At 45.8% G+C, this 11149-nt stretch overlaps 1 protein-coding gene across 2 annotated transcripts in view; it reads right to left on the bottom strand.

Annotated features, from left to right (window-relative positions):
- The window catches only part of RSPO2 (R-spondin 2), a 117351-nt gene extending 110441 nt beyond the window's left edge, over positions 1-6910 (bottom strand). For both annotated transcript variants that reach the window (XM_061995946.1, XM_061995945.1), the window contains exon 1: positions 6260-6910. In XM_061995946.1, coding sequence (XP_061851930.1) covers positions 6260-6353 — 94 coding nt within the window. In that variant the 5' untranslated portion in view covers positions 6354-6910. The remainder of the gene's footprint in view (positions 1-6259) is intronic.
- Positions 6911-11149: the final 4239 nt, after the last annotated feature.

Below are 11149 nucleotides of genomic sequence, written 5' to 3' on the forward strand. Positions count from 1 at the left end.
AAGTGACTTTACAGCACCCAACTGATACTTTCCAAGGTATTGCATCTACTAAACAAGTACTACAAATACAATGAACACGCAAACAATGGCAGCATCCAAATTTGATGTCTAAAGCAGCCCATGATGAAAGGATCAAGCTGTTACATTTGTGCATTATCAATAGTCAACACTTATGAATTCATGCTTTTCACTTAGAAAAGGACTACCAAATACTTGGAGCCTTAGACAAAACACAAAAGGTTCTCCAATTGCAACTGAATAAAACTTTGAGGCAAGAAAAAAGAGAAGGTGTGCCTCAAGAACTTAATTTAGTATTAAAAAACACCCAAAACTAAATAAATATCTAAGAGAAGAAAAAGTATAACTTTCAGGGACCATGTGAGTTATAGTTAAGAGCTGCACCAACATGCAATTTTAATATAGGTGAGAAGACTCTATGCAGTGGATCTCTTTTCACTTGGGGCTGATTTCAGCTTATCCCTGGAGCTAACAAGGAAGATGTACACATTTGAACTACATTTTAATTACAGATAAAGGCAGTTGAGTCATTTTATTGGGGCTATGCTTTTTCTGATCAAAGGCAGGCACACCTCCTGTAGGATGAGCTATACTGTACCAACCACTTCCTAGATTGTACCAACTAGCACTACATCAAATATAAAAGAAATAGTTGCAGATAATTGCATGTAGTTATATAATAAATTTCCTTAAAAAGGGATGTTATGGTCACCTATAAGTTTGAGTTTGATATACAGTGCACTGGAAAAAGTTTTCTGTCTGTAATAGTCTGCAGGTTTGACTAGATAGTCCTTTCTAATCTATGGCTAGTTAAGGCTTTGTGGTATTAAAAAATAGCTGTATGATAAATCAAATACAGACTTCCATGGGGTAATCAGAGTCTTGACAGAAATATCAAGAGAAAGACAAAAACAACAAAGAAACAGCTTACAGAAAGATCACTGTTTATTTCTTTATGCCTTGAATTTTGATAGTGAACACCTCTTCTAGCTTTTAAATAATGTCACATTTTTCATTAAAAGCAGCTTATGTAAACATCTCCATGTTAACATACTTTATCACAGTAATTACACTGGCCTGTATATTACTATATACATGACATGTTGAAGTGAGGAACTACATTCTTCTTTTTACCATCTTAGCTTCCCTATATTAGCACATAAACTCACTTTTTTGTATTTGTCATGCATTTTGAGGTGCTCTAGTAACAGAGCTCAGCCTTGGAAAACACACATCTCCCCATTTCCTCGAAGAAGAGAAAACATCAATTCAGCCAAGTGCATCAAGCAGATAAATGTAAGCTCTTCATCACAGTGGAAAAAAAAATCTTCCCAAAGGTTTTCATACAGAAGAGTATGAGCACTGACCTCAAGGTCTGACCAGACATACCCATCTAGCCCAGTACCCTGACCTCAAGTGAGCTGTAACGGAAGCTGAGGGGACAGACATAAGCAAGAGAACGCATATATACAGCAAGGCTGTGCCAGCACATGCTCTCCATTTTTACTTTCCACCATAATGGGCTTCGAGACATATGTTGGACTTGCTCCAAGCTATCCTGCCAGGCCTCCAGTTGCTCAAGAAGGACATTTACATGCCAGGCCCTGAAAGGTATCTTAAATATCATAAGCAGCACTAGAAACCTACTACTGGAAACTGAACCAAGCACCTATACTTAGGTGTCTTTTGATAGTGAATCCCACTCTTTGCACTTTGAGCATCTCTTCTGCAAATCTTCACAATCCACTGAGAGCATTACTAAAGACAGTCAATGCTCATCATTAGCTAGTTCAGTACTCAGTCATTCACACAGAAATTTTTACTTCTGCTGACATTTCAGCGTAAGAAACTTCCTCAGACTTACTAGATAATAGACAGTAAGTAGGTAAAACTGTAAAAGTTTCAATTTCTCAGTTATAACAGTGTTAGGACATTCTTGCTGCTGTAGTAATGATGTTTATATAGAGAATGTTTAATAATTGTGCTAAGCAGTAACAAGCTGAGGAACAGAACCTATCCTCCAAAGCTTTACTACTGATCACAAGTACCTGAGAAGTTACTCCAGAAAGCATTAACATGTTCTAGTTTTTACAAATTGTGTTAGAAGCATTTAACACAACATCCAAGGAAAACACCTATCTCAAAGTACTGATTCTTCATCACATTTTAAGCCTTAACACACAGACAAAAAGTTGTCTTCCAAACATAAAACATTTTTCAAGTTCAAAGAGAGGACAGAATAGGTAAAACATCTTGGTACTGTTGGACAATTAAAAGTTTTTTTGTAGTATAACTTTTGTGAGAGAAAAAATTACTCTTTTGGAGTCAGTACAGCCCTTGTAAAAGCAGATGTGGAATTTACTTCAATCAGGCATTTCCAACACAGATTCCTTTTCCCCAATACTCAAATCCTCAATCTTTCCCAAAGCCTGACCACCCAGTCCAACTGAAACAGGTTCCAAGACTATTCTTGTCTCAGATAAGTAACTAGTTCGAAAAGCCAAATCACAATGCCCAACGTCTGAGGAAGTTTTCCTTCTAGTTGAAAGTCCATGTAACGGTTACATTAATAACTAGTTTGTGGTCAAGATTATCATCCTGTATTAAGATAATTTAATTGACATAATTTTGATTCCAGTTACTGTGTTCCTCATTGTATGCATGTACTCTTATAAACACTATTTTCAGAGCTCAGTTTCAGAGCTCTGTAAAACACTTAAGGAAATTTCCTTCCCCAGGCACTCCTCCCATTTCCCCTGTGCTTATTTTACCATCAACACTGTCACTTACTATTCACCCATTGCCACATGTATTACCCCTATCTTTACTTACATTTAATATAGAGTGCAAATATCTAGGTGCACCTTAGCCCTCATGGCACTTCTTTCTATTTAGCTCATGTTCAAGAGGCATTAAACATCCAAAGTCTTCCTTTGAGTTCTTGGGTATAAGTAACTTCCAATTTCCAGTGTGATTGTGTCCCATTCACATCTCATTATCCAGTTCTGGTTTCACCAACTGCAGAGAGCTTCTCTGCTACAGTTGAGTCTTCCCATCAATTCAGGTACTGTTGTCACCTTGACTTCCCTCCCCCACCCCCAGGGAATTTTGTTATCCTCTACCTTTTGACAGCTGTTTACCATGAACTCTATATTCTGGCTAAAGCACTGCCAGAAAATACTACCATCACTCCTCCCAGCAAGCCAGTTTGATAGTTTTCATTTCTACATACTCCCATTTTGATTTGTGGTACTCTTTGGGAAAGCTGTTTTTATCATGTCTCAAAGACAAGGTAAAAGACACTGGTCTCTCATGCACCTCATGATATTCATTGAAGCATTAGATATGAAGCTGCTCACCTTATACTAACTGCTAAAGAGAAATCTGAGGAAAAGATAAACATTTTCATTGAACAATCAAGTAGGTATCCAAGATACATTAATATTCAAGTTATAGGAAAGGAGGTGCTTTGATGTTAGGCTAAGACAGTTGTGAGATTACACCATTGACCTTTAAGCTATGTAACCGTTAAATATGTTTTAGAATAGCTTCTGTAGGAATGGCAAATAATGGGTCACCTGCTCAGGACAGAGCCTTCAAAAGGGAGAATTCGCTAGTGTGTTTCAAGAAAGGTAAGGTTCAGCAGCTGAACCAACTAGGCAAAGCAATATTCTAACGAGCTGCAAAAGTAACTAAGAGCAGCAGTGGAATTAGCAGAATCTGTTGATTGCAATGTATTTTCTAGACCATTTTTACTGAAGTGATATTGACTAGCAAAACACAAATCAGTGCCAGATAGGAACCACATTTGAAACGTTATTTCTCCATTCTGCTTTTACTGCAACATTGTGCATGTTGGTTGGGAAACTGGTTGAAAGCAAAAGAGGAATAAAAAAACCACTCATATTTACTAAACATTTGTTTACTAGAGTATTCTAGATCAGCTGCAAATCCATACAGACTTCAATAAAGGCATACATACTTGAAGTTTACTGTACATTTAGCTGCCTTAAAAAAAAAAAGGCAGTTCCAGATGATATTTACCCGTAATTCCAGACTGAATGCAATTGATTTCTACCACACGGGAGACTTAATCTATGCCAAAAAATTTATTTCATTAAGAAAATGATATTATGGAGCATCTGAGATCATGTAACAGACAAAACAGAATGCCAGAGAAATTTTAACTGCCAGTACCCCACAGTGAATGCCTGATTATTTGCAGATGGGATATGGAAAAATTGTGAAATTATTGGAATTTTGGGTCCTGTGCGAAAGCATTACTTCAGACTGCATGTGTCATGGCAAATGTCTATTATAATTTGAATACGTTCTTAGATTTTGCTTTCAGTGCTTAGAACTGGCTATGCTTACTTAGACTTATTAACTGAAAAAGACTGCATTCTTCAAAATGCAAGACAAAACCCTTAGGTGACAGCACAAAACAGTGCCAGTAAGTCAACTGTCAATACTGATGGTATTTATCCAATAACTAAACCAAAAACGAATTTAAATCAATCTCCTTTGGAAAAGCCAACTGTTCAACAAGCACAACAATTGGTCTAAGATCAATCAGCGAACATGAGATCAATTAAAACCAGCTTAAGTTTTTGTAGGAGGACAATTCACACAACTCGAGTTAGATGTCTATTCATTTCAGTACTCCCACAATGCAATCCTTAAGCTCTGTTGTAAAGCAGAAATACCACTATCACCCTCCACTGTCTGGCCAGCACTCTAAGTAGTTCCACATTTAATTAAAGACACAGTATACCCTTTGTTAGCACAGATAGTCTGGTCACTTTAAAGGACCGTGATCGTTTTAGCCACACACACTAAAATTAAATTCTGGAAACCATCTGTTGAAAAGCCATCACAACTAAATCGCTTTACAAATTTATTTCTACCTACTCTGAAGGGGATACGTGCAGGAAAGTGCAAGCTATTTTCCTTTCAATTTCATTACTATTTGCACCGACTTAACTCTGGAGATGTTAGCCTCCTCCTCTTCCAAATAACTGCAGTAGAAGTGCAATCTTTTTTTTCACAAATACAAATTTCTCAGCAGCTGAGGGACCTAGTTTTCAGATAACTTTAGAAATGGGAGACAGCAAAAATAAATCAGAATACGTGGCCAATAAAACATTTCATACTGAAGATGTATATATTGAAGAAGGAAAGAAAAAAAAAAATAGGAGAGGAAGAAACGTCCCGGAGAGTCCTGACAGCTGGGCAAGTGCTGCAGTAACCCCTTCGTCCACACGGGTGCTGTACTGGCACATTTCACCGTTCCAACTCCCGAACTCTGGCAATCCCGGCACCAGCATGTTAGCAAAACAGAGCAAACCCTCACACACAGTTTCTCTCTTTCCTCCCTCAAACGATCCGTAGGCTTTGAGCAAAAGTCACAGCGCCGGAATGCCCTCGGCGCTGAGAAGGCGCGTCCTGCCCGCCGCTGCAGCTCTCGCCGGGCTGAGCCGCCAGAACCCGCGGAGCCGGGGGTGCGGGAGTCCGCCGGCTGCAACGGGAGAAGCTGTCTTGCTGCCTCGGAAACACGGGCAAGGATGACCCACGGAAGGCATCCTCCGAATCCGCCCCATGGACAGGCGAGGGTAACAGCGCGGGCTAACAGAAACCTCCGGCTGCCGTGAGCTATTTGGAGAGGGACCGTGGCGAGACCCGCTGCGGCCGGGCCGGGCGCTCCTCGAACGGCCACGGGGCCGGTGGCGGCTGCCAGCGCCCAGCGAGACCCCCAGCTCCAGCGGCGCAGGGAAGGAGGCCACGGCAGCGGCGCGGGGCTGAGGGACGGCGTAGGGCTCGCACCTACTGCTCAACGGCCCCACTGCTCCACGCACCTACCGCCCTGTCCCCGGCTGCCCCACGCAGGTCGCGGAGCCGCCGCGCCGGACGGTCCTTTGCCCATCGGAGCTCACGTCCACGCCGCTCCTCCCGCTCCCAGGCCTGCCTCTCCGGCAGCAGGGCGGCGGGCTGCCCTGCGGAGGGGTCGCCACGCCGGCGCGGACCCGCGCCCTCGGGCTCGCCACAGCCCCACGTGCCAGCCTGGAGCCCGCGGGCGGGGAGCCGGGGCGCGTCCCGCGGAGGGGGCGGTTCACCTGCCGAGGAGCATCCCCGGTGGGGAGGGGATGGACACGCAGCTCTATGCAGCTTCCCGCCCTCCCCGCAAGCGCTCCTGCTCGCCGCCCCGGGCCAGTGTCCTGGGCGAGCAGGCGGCGCTACTCACCTCTCTTGCTGCGTCTCCAGCGGCCGGCTTGGCAGTGCCCGTAATCCATACAGTTCAGGATGATCAAGGCAAAGGAAAAAAGGCGAAACTGCATCCTGAGCCGCTGGGGTGGGCAGCCTGGTCCGGCGGCAGCGAGGGGCGGCGAACGCCGGCTGTGTGCGGGGCTAGGAGCGGCTGCCCGGGAGAGGAGGGGGCTGGCGGAGCGCCGCGGGGCAGCGGCTGCCGCGGAGACCGGCAGTAGCTCACGCGCCTCTCGCTCCCTTTCTCGGGTGCTGCAAACTCACAGCCGCTTCCAGCATCTCCCCTGCGCTGCAGAGAGAGAGGGGGCAAGAGAGAGAGGAAACACTTGGCTCCTGGTCCTCCCCCTTCGCCGTCTCTCCCCGAGAAACAAAAAAAAGACAAACGAAAGACCCAGGTCGGGGCAGCAGCGGGGCCCCAGAGCACAGCCTCCGAGACCACGGCCCTTCCCGCGAGCGGCGGAGGAGCGCTGCTGCTCAGCGCCCCGGGGACGGGCTGTCAGCCGCGGGAAAGCGCTATTTATCCCGGCGCAGGGGCGCACCCCGCCCACAGGCGCTCAGGTCGCGGGCACGGCGGGGCGAAGCCGTCCCCCGCCGTCCTCCCCCCCCCTTCCCGCACCGTCCGCGGCGCGGCCCCGCGGCCATCCCGCCCCGCCGCCGCGTCCAGAGAGCGGCTCCGCGCCGCGGGGCAGCCCCCCGTGGGCAGGCACGGGCCGGTGGCCGCGGGGCTCGGCGGGGCGGGCGGAGGGAGCTGCCGGACACATGCAAGCGATGTCCGCGCCGCCCCCGCGCTCGCCTTCCGCGCACCCCCTCAACCCGTCCGTCGACCCCCCCTCGCTCCATGCGAGCGGCGGCGGGGGGCGGCGGGGCTGCGCGGGGCGCGCGGCGGCGCGAGCGGCGCTGGGTGGGCGGGGCCGGTCCCGCGGAGCCCCGCGCCGGCCCTAGCGCCGCCCGCCGCCGCACCCCCGCCGCCGCCGGGCCCTAGCGCCCGCCCGCCCCGCGCTCACCGCCCCAGGACCCGCCGGGCCTTAGCCCGCGGCCCTTCTTCGGTGAGCTGCCCCCTCTCCCCGCACAGCTTTCCCGCCGCTTCCCTGCGCTGCCCAGAGCCTCGGGAAACCTCATCCTCCTCTCTCCTTTTTTTATTTTATTTTCCTTCCCGCAGCGTTTCAGAATTAACTCTCTGTCTTTTATGTCTGGTTTTAAGACCTTGATCCATCTATTTTTCCTCCCTTTTTTTTCTGGCTTCCGAAAATTCGATCTCACACATTTCAAAGCCTCTTCTTTGAAGTGACACTTTCACTGTCCTGGCAAGATGGCTTTTCAAATCCTGAAGTGTAACTTTAGCAAGTGGATTTTAGCAAGCAGATTTTTTAGCTGTTTCCAGATACTTCTCTACTTGGCAAAGGTACTGTAGAGCTAGCAAAGAGGGAACTCCGATATAATAGATAAAAGAGGATGAAACAAGGGAGCATCAGGGGGTTCCAGGTGAGTTGAGCCCTGATGCAGGAGAATCCGTCAGCTGCTCGTAGCATCAGCTACACTAACCCCACAGAGCCCTTCCATTTCTCTGCTCCTCACTCATAGCCTAGGCTCCGGCGCCACAGATAGCGACAGACTGTGGTTCCTTAGCTGCAGGGATGGACCTGTTGTGCCTGACCTAATGAGCCCCATAGGACCTGGGGCAATATGGGGCAGGTGCTAGAAGTGGGGAGGCAGCGCAGGTCTGCCACGGCTGGCAAAAAGCCAGGTCTCATAAACCCGGCTGGATCCAGGCTGGCTCTGTGCTAGCTGTTTCTGCCTCTTTCAACAATCTGACACCAGGTCTTGTGACTGTGGTGCTGAAATACCTGAGCTGCCTCGGGATGGAGCCACATAGGTGCTCACAAAAGCAAATTAGCTCATTCCGGAGCAAAGCTGACCCTAGAAAGGGCATAAACTGTATTCATGCAGTGCCGTGCCCCAGCTAATAAATCCTGTTACACCTAAGCAGAGTTTTCGTCCAAGGCCGAGGAAATCTGACCACAGGTAAATGAAGTCTGATCCTGAGATCTCAGAACTTTGACTGTATATATCAGTATAATATTCATCTGAAGCAGAGAAGTGTCAATGTCCTCAGTTTCCAGACAGAAGGCTAAATAACTTGCCTGAAATAAAAAAAGGATGGGTGAGACAGTGTCAAAACTTTGTCTCAGATAGATATTGCTCTAACCCCTGGAGTGCCTTTCTTTACCCTTATCTATTGTACAGTTGCAGTACTATACTGCTTTAATCACTAGTATGAAATATCAAGATTTTTAAGTCACATTACAGTATGTAAGAATTTGTAAGAATGTCTTCTGATATTCTGGAACTGTCACTATGGGGTTACAGCATGTGAGATCCTATTGTACTACACAGTGGACCAGTACCTTTCAGAGTTGTTGTAATCTAAGAATTAGACAGATATGACCTGTCAATTAATTAACACAGACCTAAGAAGTAGGTCAGTCAAGATCAGTCTAGCTCAGTGTCAAGGTTCTCCAGATGGATTTGGAGTAGATGCTGTGGGAAGGAGTGCAAAAAGTAAGGCATGTATATATGTGGTCCTGGTCTTTATTTACCCCAGTTTACTTACACAGTGAAACTTTCCCAAGGAGATATACCTACTAAAGCTTGCTGCAACAAAGGCCATAATTTATTTTAGTGGAGGATGTTTACCAGCATCTGGAGTTCTCTGAGGTATGTAGTCCCCATATCCTCTCTAACTTCATCTGGCAGGTTATGTGCCATAGACAGCTGAGACTTTTTGCACTAGCAGCATCTTTATAGTACATGGTCACAATTTTCTGAGGCAAAAAATAAAAAAATATGCTACCACCCTACCAATCCTCCCAAGCTTTAATGCAATGGAAAGGGAGATTAGACCACAGAGGAAATGGAAAGTCAAACAGAGGTATTAACTACACCTTTATGAGGACTTCAGGAATGGATCTCCTTCATTGTTTTCAGGTCTACAAACCCATAGCTACGGGGCTTTGAGTCTACAGCAGTTACCTACAGATGAGTCTTGCAGTCCTTTGTGTAAACAGTGATACCAAGACATCCTCAATAATGCAATTCAATTTCTGGACCTGTCTGAAATCTATAAAAGCATAAATGGACTTCCAGAAAGGTGCTCCACTGACACTGAAGGTGACTGGGTTATCTCAAAGTGTAGCACTGCGTTTCAGGGGAAACAAGTCTCAGACATTTCCTCATTTCTTAAGGAAGGACAGCCTGTCAGCCTTCCCCAGCCTGGGCTCCTTCAAAGGTCTCCCAGATCTGGAAAACAAATGAGAAGCAAGTATCTCCAAGTACAGTTCCTAGATTATGACTGCAGAAGTAAGACTCAACACTGAGTTTTTTCCTGTATGAAATGATGGAGGAATAGCCCAGGTGTGAGCCAGCTCTGTAGAGGAAGCCTGCAGTCAATGGCTCAGGAATGGGCTGGGATTTCAACATCCAGCTTGAGTCAGGCAAGGGTAAACCACACACAGGCAGGCCACGTAATACCTGGCAGCACTAGTCATGAGCTAGCATCCTGTCATGCCATCTAAGTACAGGACACAGCTATTTCCTCAGGACCGGCTGATGTGATTTACATCAACAGACCGTCAATGGGGAGCACTTGCAGATGTTGAGACACTGCTGGTCTTTAACAGGCAGGCGGCTCAGCTGTAGTGGCATTTTCAAGACTTTGGTAGGAAGCACAGTTTTGATGACATCAAAGTTTTTTTAAAGTATTTATCAAGAGCACTTTCCAAGCATGATGGACTGCTAAGGAAACCGTATGAAAGCATTTGTAAGACAGAAACTGAGTGATGGAGATCTGCATCCTGGATCAAATGGAGATTGGACATAAACCCTCAGTATTGCATGAGGTGTGATAGACAAGAAGTTCTTTCAAAGAGAAGACAAGCAACTTATGCTTCCTATTATAAAAAGAATTAGTAAAAGAAAAGAGCACTACAATCAAAGTTAATGGCAAAGAACACAATGTTTGTTAGACAGCAAGATAAATGGGATTTCAATTCACAGAATACAAGGTTGAAAAAGCAAGATATTTGGCAATAAGAATCTGGAGCATAGTTTTGACACTACCATGGGTGGGAAATATATGTTTTAAAATAGCCTGTATAGTTTGATTGTCAAATCTGCAATATGTCTCAGGTGGCCAACTAGTTGCTGTTACAGAAATAGTGTCTTGTGTTTTCAGAGAAGATCAATCAAAGATAGAGGGCAGAAGGAAGGGATACATTGAAGAGACTAGTTAGACCCTGTCAGATGTCTGGAAGGTGGATGAGAATCACCAGAGTATGTGCTTTTGGTGAGCTTCTGAAGGAATGATAACAGGAAACACAGGCTGAGAAGAAAAAAGAACCACCACGGAGGTAACGGAGGGCAAGAATCCAATCACATAGCTATCTACGAGGGTCAATAAACCAAGCAGAATGAAAGTAACTTTGAGATACGGCTAAGAAAAGGTCATTGAAGAATTTAGGAAGAATGGTATCAGTGTCTCAGACGCTGAATCAGAGTCTGCAGATCCCAGAACATGTTTGCAGTCAGAAAGAAGAGAGTCACGGGGGCACTTTGTCAGAGTGAAGAACTGAGAACAATATGTGAGCAACATTGTGTTTGATGAAGATGGTCATAGATTGCGTTAGTAAAGGCCCAAGAAGATGATGTCACAATGACTGAAATGCCATATAATGAGAATCTGGGCAACAGCTTCAGCTGTGGGGATAAAAAGAAAGGGGTATATTTTATATAGATTATTCAAAAATCTCAGCATCCAAATTAACACACTTGAACAGTTCTGAGATGATCCATTACACAGTCTTCAGAAACTATA

This window comes from Colius striatus, chromosome 4 (assembly GCF_028858725.1).
Source record: "Colius striatus isolate bColStr4 chromosome 4, bColStr4.1.hap1, whole genome shotgun sequence".
Classification (NCBI taxonomy): Eukaryota; Metazoa; Chordata; class Aves; order Coliiformes; family Coliidae; genus Colius; species Colius striatus.